This window comes from Scleropages formosus, chromosome 11 (assembly GCF_900964775.1).
Source record: "Scleropages formosus chromosome 11, fSclFor1.1, whole genome shotgun sequence".
In the NCBI taxonomy this organism is placed as follows: Eukaryota; Metazoa; Chordata; class Actinopteri; order Osteoglossiformes; family Osteoglossidae; genus Scleropages; species Scleropages formosus.
The window spans coordinates 24,677,484-24,698,032 of NC_041816.1; the positions used below are offsets into that span (position 1 = coordinate 24,677,484).

Genomic DNA, 20,549 nt, shown 5'->3' on the forward strand with positions numbered 1-20,549 from the left:
TTGTGCTCCTAATGTATATTCCAGTGGCACAATAATAAAAATATGAGCTTCCCAGCTGTTATGACAGAGGGTGATGCACAGTTCAGCTTATTGTCTTTAACATCCTCACTTGAGAGGAATTTCCCATGATTGCTAAAGCATTCCAGCAGTGTAAAAAGGGGGTGGGTGGGTGGGTGTGTGTGTGTGTGTGTATATGTATATATACAGTACATAAGTATGAGTATTTGGAATGGAATGTCCCCTACAGATGGGGGATGGTGTGGTGGCGCAGCGGGTTTGGCTGGGTCCTGCTCTCTGGTGGGTCTGGGGTTTGAGTCCTGCTTGGAGTGCCCCTCCACGGACTGGTGTCCCCTCCTGGGTGTTTCCCCTTTCACCCTTGTGCCCTGTATTGCCCGGTTAAGATCCGGTTCGCTGCGACCCTGATTGGGACAAGTGGTGATTGTGTGTTCCCTACAAAAAGCAAGGTCATATTTCACTATTACATTTAAGTCACAGCTCTTTTTCCATGTTTTCCCAGGACTTGAATTGGGATCACAGTAGTCTGGACTCCAGCAACAAGTGCTTTTCAAACCACTTTTACCGCAGTGCAAAGTGTTTACTGTAAGAACTATAAATGGTATGAGGATGCTTTCAGCAGTCACACGATGTGTGGGACACAAGGTTGTTATTCTTTTCTTTAAGGAAGAAAAAGCAATAACACAGAGAACGATACATTTACATTTTTTCATTTAGTTGATCCTTTTCTCCAAAGCAACTTAGAACAAATGAGTACATGTCTTTCCACAAACATCAGAAATATAAAAGAAAAAAAAAAAATCTGGTGTACATACTACAACACAAATAATGAAATTATATGAAACAGAGGGAAAGACTAAAAGATAAGGTATTTTTACATTTTGAAATTACTAGCAAACAGGCCTTTACATCTAATTTAAAGTGTTTAAAGGGGGGACTGTTTTATATATGTAATATTGAGTCAATGTAATAAAGTCAATTACAAAATATTATTTTAATGGGATTAAGATTTATCATGACATCCATTTCTTTACATAATTTCTATCAATATTTGCATGTTTAATGTAAGGTTTGAGTTCAGTCCAAAGAGTTTTTACCAGGGGACACAAGGGAAATAAATGTTGAATGATTTCAGGGCTACTGTCACAAAAAGCACATTGATCGACATTGTTATTCTAGTCCTTCACTAGAACTGTTATTATTAATGTGACAGACTGCATGTAAGCACAGAGGATATGACTGTAATACTGCACTGGATGCTGCATCTGACTCACCCCAGTTTTGGCCAAGGGTGATTTTTCTGGGAAATTTCTCACTTTAAGCCCTTGGCTTGTGCAACAGTGGTTGTTATATTGTTTCGGAGCTCTTTCACGAGTCTGATCCTCTTTTAGTTTCCAATTTGTCCATTCTGGTTTCAGACTTGGACTAACACAGGCAGTGTAGTGGTTAGTGCTGCAACATCTGGTAGTGGGGGAAAAAAAAAAAATCTCTGGTACTGAAGGTTGTGGGCTCAAATCCCACCTGCCATCCATAACATCCCAGCCTAACATACCCACAGTGGAGTGAAAACTGACGGTGTACTTGGTAGTGCCGTGGTCACTGCCTTTTGATCTAAAGGTTGCAGGTTCAAAACCCACCTTCAGCAAAGTATTTACCATAAATGCTCTGGTAAAATCATCCAGCTGTAAATGGAAAAAAAAACACCCTAGCATATTAGGTCGCTGTGGGGGAAAAACACACACATCATCGGAAACCGCTTGTCCCACACAGGGAGCCGGAGCCTAACCCAGCAACACAGAGCGTAAGGCTGGAGGGGGAGGGGACACACCCAGGACAGGACGTCAGTCCATCACAAGGCACCCCAAGCATGACTCGAACACCAGACCCACGCAGGGCAGGACCCGGTCAAGCCCACTATACCATCGCGCCCCCCGGGGGAAAAACAGCAGGGAAATATGATTTCAGCAGTGACTTGCAGACACGGGTGCGACTTTGTTAAGCAATGGTCAAATAATGACGTCACTTCCTCTGGACACATCAGTGTTGTCGTCACTATCAACACACGTGCATTCGCGTTCAATACAGGCCAAAAGCCCAAGTGTCGCACCACGGTCGCAGAACAAGACGTTAACGCTTTCTTAACTCAGTTATTGGGCTCAGTCGATGAATCCTTCGAATTCACCAAATCGTTACAATAAAAATACCAACTTGTTATAAAATAGAAAATTCCTATGACAACCCACTGACTGACAACTGCGTTAACGTTACGAAAGTCAGTTTAGAGATTAACTAAGGACGACATATTCACTGAGCGACTATTGGCTAAAGGACAATATTCCGCTGCATTTCTATTTGTCTTGTCCAATGATTGGCTGAGGAGAAATATCCCGCCCCCATTTCTGGTTGTTCCGTGCCGCGATTGGCTGAAGAAAAACCCCCGCCTCCTGCCGTGTGTTACTCGCAGTTGTATTTATACTGCAGGTTTATCGCTCACCTTGTAGGATTCCACATTCGCGGGACATAGTGAAGGTTACCTGCTTCAACAGTGCTTGAACGGCAACCGAACTATCGTCTTTCACCTCTTCGGACCTTTTCTCCATTTTCTTAATTTTGCGTGCTTCGTCGCTAAGTGACATTCCGCTAAAATTAAGTTGTGTAGCTACTGCTTTCGGTCATCTTCCGCGAGTCCATCGACGACGTAGTTCGAGAGACTGAGAGCCTCCATCTTGCGAATTGTGTTCCGATCGTCCGAGGGCATCAACCAGCCGCCGGTAGGTATTTTATAATAAGTTAAAACAAAAAACTTATTTTTAGCTTCACCTTTTTATGCGTGACTAGAAATTATGGCTCTTATAGGGCGTCTGACCCCAATTCCCGCTCATTACAGCCGCCTCCTAATCGTCTCCACCACGCGCGCGCCGCCTTTGTTTAGTTCTCGTGTTTCCCGCCGTCCTGCGCGCGACCCAGTCGGCGGCATTCTGGCGTCCGCACTTGTGCTCCGTGCTGAAGGATCTCGAGCTAATCGAGCGGTAAGACGGTGGAGGAACGACCTTCTCGAGTCTCTGCGATGTCCGTCAAGACGCTCGGCTCGAAGGAGCAGCTTCTCCATCCCGCAATGCTCTTTTAATGAGATTCTAAAAGTATTTCTTTCGGAATTGTACGGCCACAGGAGCTAGTTATGTTTCTTTCAAGTTCTCCCCCTCCTTTTTAAAAAGCTTTTGTATGTGGAGAGATACACTACACTAGTAGAGGTGTTAATAATTTATACATGATAAAGGGTGGGGTGATGTTCTTCTGAACGGTATGGGTGAGCTGGTTTAGGCTGTAAGCAGAGAGGTGACTGCTCCAGGTTTCTTTGTAATCCTATGGTGTCCAACCTCTACATGGGCCCCATCTAATCTTCATTGTGGCGTCTCTCTTGGGTTCACCGCCCTAGCCGTGTTGGCACGCTACCTACAAAGCTTTCCAATGTCTCCCGGGTTCTCTAAATTTGGCTGCAGCCGTTGAGGCCCATCGGGCCATCTGGCTTCATCTCTAACCTCAGTGATATCAGTGTTCCTGTGAGCAGATCGATCCTTCCTTGTAGTTGGAACAGGAGCATAATTGATGTCGGGACAAACTGTTCTTATTCTACTGTTTGCACCTGTACAAATCGATAGTGCAGCCAGCTCTGGAACATGTGCTGAAGACCGTTTATTGATAAGATGGCTGGAGTCATCTTGTCATGGCAGATTGTGTTCCTGTAACTGTACACAGCCTCTGCATTATTAAATAGGGAGTGGTTTTGCAGATGAGTATCATGTGACCCTGAAAGCCCTGCCAGTAATGCAGCGGTAACATGATCACCAGTACGGTATGCTTTCTCATGCTGTGGCTCATATAGATGTCAGAGGACAATGTGCTGGGCCACTTAACCAGCCATGGCTCTGCCAGGGTATGAGTAAGTCTGGGCTGTATGAAACTTATTTTCAGTGCTGCTGAAAAATGATCTGTACTACCCCTCCCCCTCTTTATGCAGAAATGACTTCCCAGGTGAGACAGAATTTCCACCAGGACTGTGAGGCAGCCATCAACCGCCAGATAAACCTGGAGTTGTATGCGTCCTATGTCTACCTGTCCATGGTAAGAATGATTCCAGGATCCTTAGAGAAGATGAACTGTGGGGGGTGGGAGACTGTAGATGAGGTATCCTTCCCTGAGAGCCATCACCTAAAGTTCATCTGAGTGCAATGAGTGTTCTATACCATGTTATGCTTAATGAAGCTGCCAATTTAAGTTTGTGTAAAATTGGCAATCTGTGAAGCTTAAAAAAAAAAAGCTCACCAGGTGGGAGGGCTGTGTATTTCCGAGTCTTATGTTCAAGTAGTGACCTTGAATCTTGTACTTTGCTGTTTTTTTTTTTTTTTTCTTCTCCCCAGTCATACTACTTTGATCGGGATGACCAAGCCCTGCACAACTTTGCCAAGTTCTTCCGCAAACAGTCCCATGAGGAACGGGAGCATGCTGAGAAATTGATGAGCCTGCAAAACAAGAGGGGTGGTCGCATCTTTCTTCAGGACATCCGGGTACACTTTTTTTTCCATGTGTCTACACCTCTCTTGTGTGGGCTCAACATGTGCACTTCCTGATATCTGTGAAAGTGCCCCAGTTAGTGAGTTTGACTTATGGGGCCCAGCTGGGGTGGAGTGCACAGGGAGGAGAGCATAAGAAGGTGATTTGGAGGGAGAGGAAAAATTGGAGTCCTTATCTTTCATTTGCAGTATCTCTTAAGGGCAACACACCATGACAGGATCAGAACAGTGAAGTGCTATGTGGGTGTAGACACCAAGCTGTGTGGGCTACCCATCAGTATCTGTTTGGCATTGCAGAAGCCAGAGAGAGATGAGTGGGGCAGTGGTGTTGAGGCACTGGAGTGTGCCTTGCAGCTGGAGAAGAGTGTGAACCAGTCCTTGCTGGATCTGCACAAGGTGGCTTCCGAGCGCAACGATCCCCACGTAAGTGTTGGCAATTGTGCCTTTTCTAAATTTGTCACATGCAAATTCTGATGGCTTGTAAAGCTGGCTTCCTACTAGGGAGGCCTTCCTTGATTTAAGTGGCTGCTGCAGTATAGGCGATTTAGTGAAGTTTTATCCAACTGTCAACACTTGACTAAAGCAAAGGTGTATTGTTAGAGATTTGCTCTTTGGTGCCCTGTCTCTATAGATGTGTGACTTCATTGAGACGCACTACCTGGACGAGCAGGTGAAGTCCATCAAAGAGTTGGCCGACTGGGTTACCAACCTGCGCCGCATGGGTGCCCCCCAGAACGGCATGGCAGAGTACCTGTTCGACAAGCACACGCTGGGGAAGGAGAGTGACTAGGCCACTTCCTCTGCGCATATCGGCCTTTGTGTATCTGCTTGACCCCCGATTCGGTGTCTGTGCAGCAGCAGTTGATTGTTTCCTTGCTATGCGTCCAAAGTTGATCCAAGCCATAGTTGTCAGCAGTGCGGTTTGCTTGCTTCTCTTCACTGTTTCACTTGCATATGCTGCTGCATGTCTGATTACAAGTACTAAATAAACACTCTGGTTTAAGTAATTTTGTTCAAGTGTCTCTGTCCCCTGCCAAACCTTAACTTCTTAGCGATATGTCCTGTGTTAGAGGGGATCTTGGAAAACCTTTCTCTCACTAAAAAGGTTGTTTGTGTGAAATAAAGGGAGATGAGCACTATAAGTTTATCCCATTTCCTATAACCTTCACACAATATACTTGTTCCCCCCCCCTAAGTTCTTAAAGCCTTTTTTAAATCTGTACACATTACCCTGTAGCACCACATGGTCCTCACAGATCTGACTAGACAGACCTCATGTTTATATGAGGTTTGTCATTATTCTGCTTAACTGTTCAAGCATTTAATATTTCATCTCAGGCTGCCAATGATTTGTTTAATACAAAGGTATTACAAAACTTTGTCATGTAGGAAGGCCAGTCTCAGATTGGCATTTACTATTAAATGCCACACTGATATGAAAAAAAAACTACCATACAAAAACTGTTTCAGCTGTTAGACAAGCAAAAGGGGTGGGTACTTTGCCTTAAGACCATTTCTCTGGAAGAAGGTTGGTGTCAGCTAACCACACCTTCAAAGAGACAGTGCTTCATCTTCAATTAGAGTAGAACAAAGAGAGCCATATTTTACAAAATGTGTAAAATACAAAAAATATGCAGCAGAAGATTCCCAAAAAAGGCATGAACATGGAGTAAAACAATCTTCCCCAGACCTCTAAGCTGACTTTTTGGAGATCAGAATCAGAATGAGCTTTATTGCCAAGTATGTTCGCACATACAAGGAATTTGTCTTGGTGACAGGAACTACCACAGCACAGACAGAATGACAGTGACAAGACAGGTGAGAAGATAGAGTATGTGAGCAAGGGATAAAAAATATTTAAAAATATAAAGTACCCAATATACAAAAATAGTCACTAGATACAAATGCAAGGGAGTGTGAGTAAGAGATATGTGATAGTTATAAATATAAACAGCATTATGTATTGCACGGTTTACTCTCTAGGGGAGAGATTTAGGTGTTCATGAGGTAGATGGCCTGAGGAAAGAAACTTTTCTTATGCCTGGCTGTCCTGGTACTCAGTGCTCTGTAGCGCCGGCCAGATGGCAAGGGTTCGAAGAGGAAGTGGTCTGGATGTGAGGGGTCTAGAATGATTTTGCTCGCCCTTTTACTGACTCTGGACGAGTGCAGTTCTTGGAGAGCTGGGGGGGATGTGCCGATGATTCTTCCAGCAGTCCGAACTATCTGCTGTAATCTTCTGATGTCTGATTTCGTAGCTGAGCTGAACCAGACAGTTATAGAGGTGCAGAGGACAGACTCGATGACTGCCGAGTAGAATTGCATCAGTAGCTCCTGTGGCAGGTTGAACTTCCTCAGCTGGCAAAGGAAGTACAACCTCTGCTGGGCCTTCTTCACAATGGAGTCTATGTGGGGCTCCCACTTCAGGTCCTGTGAGATGGTGGTGCCCAGGAACCTGAATGACTCCACTGTTGCCACAGTGCTGTTCATGATGGTGAGTGGGGATAATGCTGAGGTGTTTCTCCTGAAGTCTACGATCATCTCCACTGTTTTGAGCGTGTTCAGCTCCAGGTTGTGATGACTGCACCAGACAGCCAGCTCTTGGACCTCCTGTCTGTAAGCAGACTCGTCGCCATTTCGGATGAGGCCGATGAGTGTGGTGTCGTCTGCAAACTTCAGGAGTTTGACAGAGGGGTCTTTTGTGGTGCAGTCGTTGGTGTACAGGGAGAAGAGCAGTGGGGAGAGCACACATCCCTGGGGGGCGCCAGTACTGATCGTGCGAGTATTGGATGAGAATTTTCCCAGCCTCACTATCTGCTGCCTGTCTGTCAGAAAGTTGGTGATCCACCGACAGATGGAGGCGGGCACAGAGAGTTGGGTTAATTTGGACAGGAGGAGGTGTGGGATGACTGTGTTGAAGGCTGAGCTGAAGTCCACGAACAGGATTCTCGCATAAGTCCCTGGTTTGTCCAGATGTTGTAGAATGTAGTGCAGTCCCATGTTGACTGCATCATCCACAGACCTGTTTGCTCGATAAGCAAACTGCAGGGGGTCCAGCAAGGGTCCAGTGATGTCCTTGATATCCAGGAGATACTGTAATGACCACATTACTGGGGAGTTTCATGTTAAAGGGGGAAAATGCATATATTGTAAATACTTGAGAATTGTGGGTAAAATGTGAATTAGTTGTTCAACCGTTGTGGGGACCCACAGGGCATGCAAGTGAGTGAGGGTCTTAGTACACTCAGTATTATCTTGAATTCTGCTGTTCTTTAAGGTGTTTACCTGCTTTGCTCTGTATGGTCAACATTTTCCGTTCAGTTCGGGAGGTTGAGTAGAACCGGCGGAACGAAGCGACTGGAATTAAACTGACAAAGACAGAGAAACAGCCCAGTGATCTGGGTTCCAGGATGATCTGATCTGTGTTGCAGAAAAGCTTTGTCCTACTTCTCAGGAAGCCATAAAAAGATTTGAATATTTATTGTCTATTTTCTGTTCCCCAAAGACACAAAGGAAGAAGAGCCATGATGAGACTTCAGTTGACAAAGAAGAGAGTGAAACTGGTTGCCATTAAAGATCTATTTTTCTTCAGAATTTGAGCCTGATAAAAACAAAACTTCATTATGAATAATACATTATATTTAGCTGATACTATTCTTAGAAGCAACCTACAGTAGGGTAGTTTTACCACAGTGATCTAGGGTAAGTACATTGCTCAAGGAGGGATTCAAACCTATGGGTCTAAAGAGAGCAGCTCTAACTACTACACTACTAGCCCTCGGTGCTGCAGGTGCTTGTAAAGTATACTTTGTGCCATCAATTTATGGTTATTAGTACAAAAAGAAGGTTTTGCCTCTCCAGTTGTGGAGTGTGTTTGTCATCAAAACAGACAGCCAGCACTTGTGTGTGTGTGCCAGGTGTGCTGTGTTTCAGGGCATGGCTGTGTGTATGCTGAAGGCTGCTCAAGGTTCAAGTCCCATTCTCTGCTACTGCTGACATACCTGCAAATAAGAACAGTTGGGTACAGTGGCACAACAAGTAGTGCTACTGTTTCATAGCACCTCCATGGCATGAGAGGACATGGGTTTGAGCCCCACTCAGCGTGGGTGGGATTTGCTTGTTCTCCCTGTATCTGCATGGATTTTCTCTAGGTGCTCTGGTTTCCTCCCACAGTCCAAAGACATGCTGTCCATGTAGATTGGTGTGTGAGTGACAGAGGGAGTGTGTTCTGCTGATGTATGGATGAGTGACCCAGTGTAAGTTACCTTGGTGAACAAGGTGTGCGGGCTGATAACACTATGTAGGGTTCATTGGAAGTTGCTTTGGAGAAAAGTATCTGGTAAATAAATAAATGTGAACACTTAGCTTGAGTTCTGAAAACACAGAGCTGTATAAACTTGGTTAGAAAATCTGTTTGGATTGAAGCATGATTAAGCAAAACCCTAACAGATTTATTTATTTACTGACACTTTTCTCCAAAGGAACTTATAATGTTGAGGTTACTCATTTATACAGCTGGGTAATGTTATTCAAGCAATTTTAGGATAGGTACCTTGCTCAGAAGTACTACAGCTGGAGGTGGGGATCAAACCTGCAACTTTTAGGGCCAAAGGCACCAGCTCTAAACACTACACTACACTACCAACTGTCCCCAATAGTAACAGCAGACAATCCAACTAAAATATTGTCATGAACAAGAACGTGAAAGTGATCTCCACTGCATGTTGCTGAAGTTGATGGAAAGTTCCGCTGAATTCCCTTGACCCCGTTATCAGTTAAACCACATCGACTGCAAACTCATCACTTTCTATCTTTTATTAGCAACAGCTCTGTGTAAAAAGACTTGAGATATTTACCGCCTACTCTAGAGAAAGACCTCAGGATTTACAACTTTGTATTTGGGTCCATCAAAAGTGTTTTTTTTGTGATTTTTTTTTGTACCGGCCCTTTAAGAAACACCAGCCTAGGTACTGTACTGCTTGAAAGTGTGGTAACTCCTTGTGTCCTTAGTTTTACCACAAAATGGTTATTTAATGAGAATCAGTGTTTCTCAGGTGACATAACAGGTGTGTAATGATCAATTCCATATGTTGCTCTAGAAGAAATCATGTGTGTAGCAGAAACACACAAGTAGTACAGGTGTAAAAATAAGCGAAGCCCAAGTTGCATTGGGTAAACCAAGAAGGTAAGTAGAATCAGGGGTGTAAATCATAGTCATTTATCCATGTTATAAGTTTATTTTAAAATTTTACATTTACACAATTAAGTTAACATTTTATACAAGAATAATGACCACCTCTATAGGGTTCACATACTTTCAAGTACCACTGTATAAGTTATGAAGGAAATTAATGCGGTTAAAACAAGACATTGCTGTAAGTAAAAGGTCACTTCTATTTAGACGTATTTAACTGGTGCTTAAGTGTTTGAACACTCGTGTGGGTGAATTTCGGCGAGCTTGGTGCAACGGTTCCCCTTCCTCTCCTTTCAGCACCTGTTCATTCTGCTGGCGAGCAGAAGCACCTTCTTCTATTAATAAAACCAACGATGAGCGAACGCGGCGTGTAAATTTGCTCAAAGATCCGTTTCCGCTTCGGGGGGATGGGTCTCGGCTCTCGCACCGCAGCCAACAAAGGAAACGCGCAATGCGCTCCACTCCTGGTACAAACCCTTTTAACAACTACTCAAATCCATAAATCTGGCTCATTCAAATCGCCTCCATGGGGTGGGACACGTGGGGTGGCTCTACAGTGGATGCTTACTGCAGCCGGGTCAGCGTGGACCTCCTTTGTTCGGACAGAGGCTGGAGAATCTCTTGGTCACTGTGGACAGGAACACCACCGTCCCTAATTTCCACACTCCTGTAAGGCACTGGGATCGACCAACGGTGCATTAGGATCTTCTACTTACTCTCTAAGGGCTAGATACTCTTCTTTACTTAGTACTACGGTATGGTTTCAAACCGGTGTCTTCCTGCGTCTTAAGTGGTGTGCTGGACATCACTCGGGACGCATGCGTTGGTCCGTCCATCTCTTGTTTTTTGGTCCTGCTCTCGGGCTGCGGCGACGCGCCCCCTTTCGCCGCTCGCCACCAGCACGCCCAGGAGGTCTCCGTCCGACAACGAGATCCCTGAATCGTTGGGCGACACCTGCTGACCGCTCGCCGGCTGAACGCAGGGAGGGGAGGCGGAGACCGGATTTACGCCGCTGCCAAGGCTGCCGTTGGCGACGCCGCTGACGCCGGCGCAGCCGCTACCGCTGAAGTTGCCGTGGGCGCAGACATTGGAGGAGGAGCTATTGACATTATTGCTGGTGGTATTGATGCTGCTGGAGCTGGTGCTGGCGTTGGGGGCAGGCGTGTGCGATGGGGGAGTTAGTGAGAGTAACTGCTCCCCCTGAGCAGCAGGGGCTCCTGGCTGGCAGTCAGAGGATGGAATCGGGTCCAGGGAGAGGCGAGGGGGTGGAGGGCGGCGGGAGAGCAGGCCATGCGTGGGCCTGATCTTGGGGAGGAGGAGGGGAAGGGGGCTCGGTTCAGTAGCAGGGTCCGGGAAGGAGAAAGCGGGGCCCACGGGGGTCTCCCCCTGCTCACTGAACCAGGAGAATGCCGAGGACGGTGGAGGAATGCGGCTGGGCGTGTCTGGAGGCAGCTGCTGGGAGCCCAGCACGTGGGGCGTGAGCGAACCCGAACTGCGTTCCCAATCGCCCTGGGGCCGGCGGGCGGGGCGTGGCCGGGGCACGGCGGGGGGCACGCAGTGTATGGGCGTCTGGGGGCAGCTGTAAAAGCCGGGTCGCTCGTGGGTCGGCAAGGAGGAGAAGCTGAAGTCGAGGTCCCGCTCGTGGGGTGGTGCCTGGCGGGTCTGGCTGGGGGTTGACGGTCCCTCGGGGTGCAGGTAGAGGGCGAAACGGCCGAGCGGAGCCCCGGGACGGCGGCGCAGGAGCGACACCCGCGAGGAGGTGGAAGAGCGGGAAAAGCTCGGGGAGTGAACACCCAGGAGCCGACCGAGGCCCCCCAGCAGAGGGGTCGAGTGATTGGCCTCCTCGTGCTCCTTGATCTGCTCCAGGTTGGACTGGAACTCCATCTCCTCCTTTGGCACGCTGCAGGGGTCAGGTGATCAGCGCCGTATTAGCGGGTGCTCATCCGAATCAGCGCTCCAGTATTAGTGTGTTCCGGCGCGTCCACGCGTTTGTCTGTACCTGATATCCAGCGCGGAGCCCATGAAAGACGGTTTGCGGTGTTCGGCACTGGCTGCGGTGTAGGGCGGCTGAGGCTCCGACTCATTCCAGTACTTGTCCTTCTCCATGAGGGGCACGCTGTCATACATCTCATCTACTGACAGCAAGGACACCTGAGGAGCAGAAGTCTGGCTTTCACTTTTACTAACCATCCAGATGTGTATTAATATTCGGTTGAATTCAGTTTATTTTTATACAGCGCTCTTCTCACATGGTGACACTGAGTGCTGAACAAATGGATAAGACAAATAAAGGAACACGAGAGGGCAGCTGGTTGCATAATGGTTAGAACCACTGCCAATAGACACAGGTTCAAATCTCACCTCTAGCTGTAGAAGCCTTGAGCAAGGTTCTAACCCTGCATCTAAGCGTCTCTTTCTGCTAATGTAATGAACACGTTGTATTTTCTATGAGATGTACGTCGCTTTGGAGAAAAGCATCTGCTAAATGAATAAATGTGAGATAGTTGACTACGTACCGTATTATTCTATCCGTGCAGTTATTAAAGCTGTAAGTACACCTAGTGGATACAGAGAAAAGGATGCAAAAAAAAAGAGAAAACTCCCAACCCAAAGTCAAGGGAGAGAAAAAAACTTGGCTAATTGGGCTTGAACTCTGTTCAGATGAAGTTTGCTCAAACGTAGCTGAGGCTCCATAGGTTCAATGCCAGATAAGAGCCAGGAAATGAGATAAAGGCAGAGAAAAAGGACTATATGGGTATGACACAGCTGATAGAGAGCGTGATGAGGAACCGCACTTTCAGGGAAGGAAAAGATACCGGGAAAAAAAAAAAAGAGTAAACCTGTAGATTGCGATCAACCAGCCAGTTGGTCTCAAAGTCATCATCGTCCTCACCGAAGGGGTTAATCAGCTGTTCCGCCACCTGAAAGAACAGCGCGGGAGTGAAACCACCACAGAGAAGCCAACGTTCAGGGAAACAGAGGAAAACATTTTAAAAAAGAAGAGATGAAAGCAGGTGCACGGGAACGGAGAACCGAAGCGACGGAGAAAAGGGTCCGAAACTCGTCCCAGGTGCGCCCGCTTCCTGCGTGTCGGCACGTCCCCTCTAAACCGCGAGGGCCTCCATCGACGGAGATACCCGAAAGCACGGGACCGGATCGCTTTTGAAAGCACGATGTCCGCGCCGTCAACCTGATCGCTGCTCTTTCTCCTTGCTCGGTTCAACAGCACCTGCTGACGCTCGCGGTGAAGCACCTGTGAACATCTGCTGGCTACTTTAGGTCTTCCCTGGGCCGGGTCGTGCTAACCTTGAGCCAGCCAGCATAGAAGAAGAACTGCAGCAGAGTGAAGATGGGCAGGTAGAGGTCCAGGTCGTGCCCGGGGTAGCCCTGCGCCGGATCCAGGAACTGGCGGCCAATTAAGCAGGCGAGGAAGAAGCTGTAGACGGCCACGGTCACCACCTGCAAGAGACCCATAATCATCGCTGAGCTCGGAAACAGCCGTCACGGGAAACCCGTTCTTAGTCTAGAGCAAAACATCTCGAGATGCCGAGTGAGACGCACATATAAAGTGGCACACGATCTACGCAAGTTCTACTTCGTGAAGGAGCTGAAATGATTTTTCTGATCGTGAATGATTTTAAAGGGCCGGCGATGCTGAGCGGTAGCGGGTTCGAAATGGGGGAGGGGAAACGGGGTCGTGAAGGAATGGCCTCAACGGAGCTGGGATTACACGGATCAGGGAAGGGTAATACCTGGGTGTACACCAAAGGCAGGCTGATCCAGTCATAACTGTAGAGCTTCATACATTGCGAACGTAGGGTGTTGAGCTCCTGGAGGGCGGGAGACACAGATGAGATGTTTACTGTGTCCGACTGGAGAAAATTACACACCCTCACACACGCCGTCTGTCTCTCGGTGTCTCACACGCTGCCTCGCGCACACAACGACTGTAATCCGCCTTATGCGTTCGCTCTCTCGCACGCGAACGGAGGAACCCACGTTGAGTATTGCGGTGAGCGACACGTCGTTGTTGATTCGGCCCTCGGTTCGAGCCCTCAGAGCCAGGTTGACGAACCACATGCAGGGCACCCAGAACTTGCTGTGGGGGGAAGGCAGGGCCTCCAGCTGCCTCAGTTCCTCTGCCGTCATCAAGCCTGCGGAAAAGAGACAGGGTGCGAAGTGGCCGACACGCTGGATCTCCGGTGCTGCAGTGCATGGCATTGTGGGTAATTATAGGGCCTGAAGAAGAGTGAGAAATGCATGTGCTGACCAGTGTGGTGCAAGTTATATGAGAATAAGAACCACTGCTTATAGTATTTATTAAAGGAGCAGCTGGAAGTGTCACGGTTAGAGCTGCTGCCTTTGGACAGAAAGGTTGCAGGTTCAGATCCCAGCTGTACTAACCTTGAGCAAGGTACTTACCATGTTGTTGTTGCAGTAAAATTATCCAGCTGTATAAATGGGTAAATTATTATAAGTTGCTTTGAAGAGGAGGGAGCGCGACGGGTTTGGGTGGGTCCTGCTCTCTGGTGGGTCTGGGGTTCGAGTCCCACTTGGGGTAGCCTTTGATGGCTTGGCGTCCCCTCCCCCTCCAGCCTTCAGCTGGGTTCGGCTCCGGCTTGGGACAAGCGGCTTCAGCCGGTGTGTGTGTGTGCGCGTGCGCTTTGAAGAAAAGTGTCAACTAAGTGAATAAATGTAAATTGGTTAGTGTATCAAAATGAGTGGTCATTAAAGTGACTGTACCAGTGGTCCAGGTCACCAGGACCGGATTGTATTCAAGGTGACCGCTAAATAGTTTAACCGCTGCTGTACCTACGGTGCTGCTTGAAAGTATGTGAACCCTATAAGGATGGTCATAATTCTTGTATGAAATATTAAAATCATCTCAAAATAAACGTTTAAAATGAATAAATGACCATGATTTACACCCCTGATTCTACTTACCTGCTACATTTAATCAATGCAAATTTGGCTTCACTTATTTTTACACCTGCACTACTTGTGTGTTTCTAAAGCAACATATGGAATTGATCATCACACACCTATTATGTCACATGAGAAACACTGATTTTCATTAAATACCCATTTCGTGGTAAAACTAAGGGACACAAGGGGTTGCCATGCTCTCAAGCAGCTCCGTATCTGCTATACACTGTATTACTCTGTTAAATGGTTTTTTGTCTTTATTGTCTGTGTGTAATGAAATTTTATTACTTTTAACAATAAAACTGGATGCACAGTTCACTGACGTGCTGCATCTTGGACCCGGGGGGCACAGAGGTCACAGACGACAGTCGATGCCCCACTGTCAGCCTCTAGGATCAATAGGGCTTCGGCACCGAGCTGCTCCACAGACACAGGCATCGCGAAAACACCCGCCGTCACACTTCCTCCGGAACACGCTGAGCCGTGATTCAATGCAAAATATTCACGGTCGTGTTGTGCGCAAAGCCCCCCTCCCTCCCCCCGGCGGTGGACAATCTGTGCAGCTACGTGACAAACCCGCTGTGAGCGGCGAGGACCAATTGTGCCGCAGCGGACCGTACGTGTTGGGCTCTCGTGCGGCCGCATCGGTGCGTGACGTGTCAATCGACACCGAGCACAAGTGGACAGAGCTGCGCTGCACTGCGCTGGTGAGAGTTACACTGGAAAACTGGTCAACGTCGCACTGACCCGTGGGAGTCCAGTGTTGTACTATACGACACTGGCTGGTGTTATACACAGTAGAGGTCAGTATTGTACTAAATTAAACTAGATGGTGTTATTATATGCGGTCAGGGCTATATTAAGGGGGGCGCGGCGGGCTTGGCCGAGTCCTGTTCTCGGGTGGGTCTGGGGTTCAAGCCCTGTTTGGGCTGCCTTGTGATGGACTGGCGTCCCATCCTGGGTGCGTCCCCTCCCCCTCCTGCCTTGCGTCCTGTGTTATGCTCCGGTTTGCCGTGACCCTGCTCGGGAGAAGGGGTTGTGGATGTGTGTGTGTGTGTGTGTGCGAGTGCTGTGGTAAACTACACTGGGTGGTGTTATAACATGTAGTAAGCGCTGTCATAAGCAACACTGACTGGTGTTACACTGATGAGTGCTTAGTGGTGCGTACCTTACCTTGGTTCCTGCTGCACTCAGCTACCATAGACCTCCCCCCTGCTGAACCCCCCCCGTTGAGACACAGTGTCGCAGCAGCAGAGCCCTACCTGCCTGCACCAGGTGCTCCATGGTGGGAAAGCGCTTGTAGACGGCAGTGCTGACGGAGCGGTAGATGAGCACCCCCGAGAGGTTGGCGTAGCGCATCAGCGATCGTCGGATGAGCCGGGACGTCTCATCTGCTCCCCGCACGTGACCCCCCACCAGCGCCCCCAGGCGATCCGGCCAGGGCACGCTCTCAAACTGCCCCCACCAGCGGGACACCACGAGCGTCACGTAGAATCCTGGGGCAGAGAGGGCGGAAGCGGGAAAGACGTTGGGACACCGGAGCGCAGCGCCACTGGACACACTGCAGGGACGATCCGAACGCCTGAAGCCACGCATGACCAGACCACCGACCACACCGACTACAGGGACAACCACATATGTTGCCGCCTGCGCCTCAACTCATGGGGGGCTCTGGGGGGGGGTGAGCCTGAGACTCCCAAACACCAGGATCTTCCGCTGCTACAGTTGAATGGGGAGAGTCCAATGAAAGCAGAAGTGAAACTCCTGTATTACGTACAACAGTTCACCATCAGCAGAGCGAGAAAAAGTGTTACAGTTTCCCCATGTGGCTGAAAGCAGAATTTCAGCAATAATAATATTCAGAAAGGTTTCCCTGCATATAATGTCATATACAGTGGTGCTTGAAAGTATGCGAACCCTGAAGGGATGGTCATCACCTTTGCACACACACACCATCTGAAACTGCTTGTCCCATACAGGGTCGCGGGGAGCCAGAGCCTGACCTGGCAACACAGGATGTAAGGCTGCAGGGGGATGGGACACACCCAGGAGGGGACACCACTCTGTCGCAAGGCACCCTAAGCGGGACTCGAACCCCAGACCCACTGGAGAGCAGGACCCGGTCCAACCCACTGCGTTATGGTGCCCTCCATTACCTCTGCATAAAAAATAAAAATAAACTAATACAATCTAAATTCTAAAATAAACTTAGAATACGAGTAAATGGCTGTGATTTACACCCCTGATCCTACTTACCTACTTGCTTTAACCAGTGTAACTTGGGCTTCACTTATTTTTACACCTGCACTATTTGTGTGTTTCTAAAGCAACATATGGACCATATTGGTCATTACACATGTATTATGTCACATGAGAAACACTGATTCTCATTAAATAACGATTTCATGGTAAAACTAAGGGACACGAGGGGTTACCATACTTTCAAGCAGCTCTGCAAGTTTCTCACTCGGAACTGCTGAATCCCTTTCTACGTTTAAGAAAGGTCTCAAAACTCACATCTTGGACTCACTTCTCTCCTCATCTCCTACATGGCCAATATATGACTGTAATATTGTACTATTTTATCTATTTAATAATAAAAAACAGATAACAATCTTATAACACCTACTGGTTTATACCATGGTATGTGACAAATTAACTGTACTTCTAGAATCACATGTCTGCATCCGAATCTCTCCTCCTGTTGATGTAATACACTTGGTTTCGCTCTCTGAGATGTGGGTCACTTTGCAGAGAATCAGATGCTAAATGAATAATAATAATAATAATAATAATAATAATAATAATAATAATGTAAAAGTGGAAGCACAAATGGAAAATCAAGGGAATGGATGCAAGAGAGTGACTCACTGACTTATTTCCTCATACAACACTTTGACGAGTGTGTGTGTGAGTGTGTGTGGGAAGCAGACAGAGCTCACCGAGCACGAAGGAGACGGGGATGAGCTCTGCGTAGCGGTTGCAGTAGATGGCGAGTTTCTCAAAGAGCCTCTTCTGTGTGTCGCTCAGCAGGAACCTGGAATGAACGACCCGGTCAACCGTGTCCTCAGCAGAGCCCTAACTGCCACAGAACATCGACCCCCCCGGGCACAGAGAGCAAGGCCCTCCCCCCCGAGATCTTCCATTTACATTTATTCATTTAACTGATGCTTTCCTCCAAAGGAGCTTACAGTTATTTACCCATTTATCCAGGGTAAATAATTATCCAGGTGATTTTTACGGGAGCAATTTAGGGTCAATATGGTGGCACAGTGAGTAGCGCTGCTGTCTCACAGTGCCTGGGTAGTGTGAGAGGACATGGCTTCGATTCCCCACTCAGTCTGTGTGGAGTTTGCATGCTCTCCCCATGTCTGTGTGAGTTTCCTCTGGGTGCTCTGGTTTCCTCCCACAGTCCAAAGACATGCTGTCCAGGTTTCCCCATAGTGTGTGAGTGACAGAGAGAGTGTGTGTGATCCACTGATGCATGGATGAGTGACCCAGTGCAAGTAGTGTATCTAGCAGAGTAAGTCACCGCGGTGAATAAGGTGTGTGGGCTCATAACAGTACACAGAGTTCATTGGAAGTTGTTTCGGAGGAAAGTGTCTGCTAAAGAAATAAACGTAAGTGCCTTGTTCAATAGTCCTATCATGGGAGGTGGGATTCAAACCTGTAACCTTTGAGTGCAAAGGCAGCAGCTCTAGCCATTATTCTACCAGCTGCCCCCATCACCTTAACGCTCTGCTTAAGGTAGATGATTTTTTAAAAAGTATTTTCCCAGCAATACAATACTGCACAGTTATGTAACCGTTTACAGTTATTCACTGAAGAGACACTTTAGCTAAAAGTGCCAGTCAGTGTTTTTAACTAGTATTTATCTAAGGTGTTAGATACATGGCACTCAGCTCCCTACAGTCAGTTGCAGAGCAGTGTTACACACTCTCATACACACACACACACTACAGGAAATGTAGAGTCACCAGTTCACCTGAAAAATATGTCTTTGGACTGTGGGAGGAAACCAGAGCACCCGGGGGAAACCCCCACAAAACACAGGGAGAACATGCAAACACCACACGGGCAGAGCGGGACTCAAATCCACATCCAGCGGCAGCCTCCAGTCACTATGAGACACCAGTGAGTTCTTTAGATAGAGAGTTTGGATCGATAGTCTGGCGCTTCGGCGGAAGGTTAAATTCAATAAAGTTAAAAGACAGCGGAAATAAAAAAACACTTTGACTGACGACACACATCCGCCTCATACCACCGTTAAAAACGTTTCTCGGGTCTCACATCCGACAGATGAATCCCTCATCTGTACAACAATCACAGCAACTCACTTTCTAAATACAGAAAGTGCTTCACAGGTTAAAAACAGAAACTGGGAAGAACCACGTTAAGAAAAAAAACACTTGGGACTTTAAAACCTTATGAATTTAAAAGTGTTTTAAGAAAATAATAGAAAAGCTACAAAGACAAACCCTGGAAAAGAAGTACTAAACTTTTTTTTTTACCTTATCTTAATTTTTTTTAACCTTATCTTAGATTCCATTTATCACTGTCATAATTTATAAATTCAGTCGAAAGAAATATAACTAATTGCTGCACCCCCCTCCCCCAACAGAGGCTACGAGACGTGGGGCCAACGGGGACATTCGGCCCTGGCTTCACCTCATCCAAAGGCCTACTATGGTAATATTACGGTACAATGTACAATCTAGCTGAGCCAGAGTGAATAAAGCAAAAGGTAAATAAAACTGTACTGTCATGCACTATAGAAAGTAGAAAAACATTGTTACAAGTATTCTTTACATTACCATGTTTTTTACCCCATGCAATACTGAAAGGTTCCGGGCCCCAGCTGCGCTCTCCGAGGGCCTGACCCTGCACCCCCCGCACTGTGTGTGTGTGTGTGTGTGTGTGTGTGTGTGTGTGTGTGTGCGCGCGCGCGGACGCTCACCTGTAGATGATGCTCAGTGACACGTAGAGCCCGGTGAAGATGAGCAGCTCCCTGTACAGGAGCTTGTAGATGCTGCCCCTCCAGCGGAGCAGCAGCTGGAAGAAGGTGCCCAGGCGGGCGTCCGCCACCCTGCGCGAGTAGGTCACTGTCATCTCTGCCCCCTGGTGGCCAGGTGGACTCGGTACGGAGGACGGAAGGTGGACACTGGCTGATGCAAAAGTCCAGGGGAGAGACACAAGAGATGACACGCGCTGGTCCACGCCGGGCCTCGCCGCTACACCCCCCCGGGAGACACACGCTCGGCGGCGGGACGCCCTGCGCACACACATTGACTGGCAGGCCGGCTCGCCGCAGAGCTTTCTGAGTGACACACATATTGAATGACACACTTTCTGGTGTATCGATGGAGACAATAATATAGAAGGGGAGAGACGCACGACGGGGGAGGGAAGCCATGTGTGGGACATCTCTCTGGGCTCTGGCTCGTGCGAAACGGAATAGCTGAAGTGAAATGGTACTCACTGCGCCTTGTGGAGTGTGTGCTCGGTGTGTGTTCCTTGTGGAGGTGCAGAGACACGGGGAACGAGTGGAGCTGGAGAGTTCTGGAAGGAGTGGGGGAAAGGGGGGCCAGGAGAGTGACGGACGCCCACAGTGCCAGTCACTTGATGTGTTAATCTGTTTAAGCAACAAAGCGGCATTGTAAGGCGAGGGTCCCTGTTAATCTGAGCAAATCTGAACAAATCACACACACACACACACACACACACGTTTCCATTTCTTACAAAAACATGGCCTGCAAAAGTACTGTATATTTTTACTCTGAAGGCTCCTCCGCATGAAAACCTGACCCAACCCTCCACCGCGGTGCCGCGCGCTGTCACTGAGCCGC

The 20,549-nt window shown here is 47.9% G+C and overlaps 2 protein-coding genes across 2 annotated transcripts; one reads left to right on the plus strand and one right to left on the minus strand.

The window, feature by feature from the left end:
* Nucleotides 1-2,498: 2,498 nt before the first annotated feature.
* On the plus strand, nucleotides 2,499-5,593 carry fth1a (ferritin, heavy polypeptide 1a). The gene is made up of 5 exons (XM_018763899.1): nucleotides 2,499-2,786; nucleotides 4,034-4,137; nucleotides 4,434-4,580; nucleotides 4,884-5,009; nucleotides 5,218-5,593. The coding sequence occupies exons 2-5, from the start codon at nucleotides 4,036-4,038 to the stop codon at nucleotides 5,374-5,376; spliced, it is 534 nt and encodes a 177-aa protein (XP_018619415.1). The 5' UTR covers nucleotides 2,499-2,786; nucleotides 4,034-4,035; the 3' UTR covers nucleotides 5,377-5,593.
* A 4,268-nt stretch (nucleotides 5,594-9,861) lies between these two features.
* On the minus strand, nucleotides 9,862-19,812 carry best1 (bestrophin 1). Its single transcript, XM_029255956.1, has 9 exons — nucleotides 19,661-19,812; nucleotides 17,646-17,740; nucleotides 15,966-16,199; nucleotides 13,777-13,931; nucleotides 13,530-13,607; nucleotides 13,084-13,236; nucleotides 12,618-12,698; nucleotides 11,777-11,928; nucleotides 9,862-11,677 (listed from the first exon to the last, which is right to left on the minus strand). The coding sequence occupies exons 1-9, from the start codon at nucleotides 19,810-19,812 to the stop codon at nucleotides 10,564-10,566; spliced, it is 2,214 nt and encodes a 737-aa protein (XP_029111789.1). The 3' UTR covers nucleotides 9,862-10,563.
* Nucleotides 19,813-20,549: the final 737 nt, after the last annotated feature.

What these genes read in the sequence shown, in the direction of transcription:
- fth1a (XM_018763899.1), top strand. Translation starts at nt 4,036, where the DNA reads ATGACTTCCCAGGTGAGACAGAATTTCCACCAGGACTGTGAGGCAGCC. An exon ending in CCTATGTCTACCTGTCCATG is followed by an intron (nt 4,138 to 4,433) that starts GTAAGAATGATT and finishes TCTTCTCCCCAG; the next exon opens with TCATACTACTTTGATCGGGA. An exon ending in CCGAGCGCAACGATCCCCAC is followed by an intron (nt 5,010 to 5,217) that starts GTAAGTGTTGGC and finishes CTGTCTCTATAG; the next exon opens with ATGTGTGACTTCATTGAGAC.
- best1 (XM_029255956.1), bottom strand. Translation starts at nt 19,812, where the DNA reads ATGACAGTGACCTACTCGCGCAGGGTGGCGGACGCCCGCCTGGGCACC. An exon ending in CCCCGTCTCCTTCGTGCTCG is followed by an intron (nt 16,200 to 17,645) that starts GTGAGCTCTGTC and finishes TCTCTGCCCCAG; the next exon opens with GATTCTACGTGACGCTCGTG. An exon ending in GGCTCCGCGCTGGATATCAG is followed by an intron (nt 11,678 to 11,776) that starts GTACAGACAAAC and finishes TGACCCCTGCAG; the next exon opens with CGTGCCAAAGGAGGAGATGG.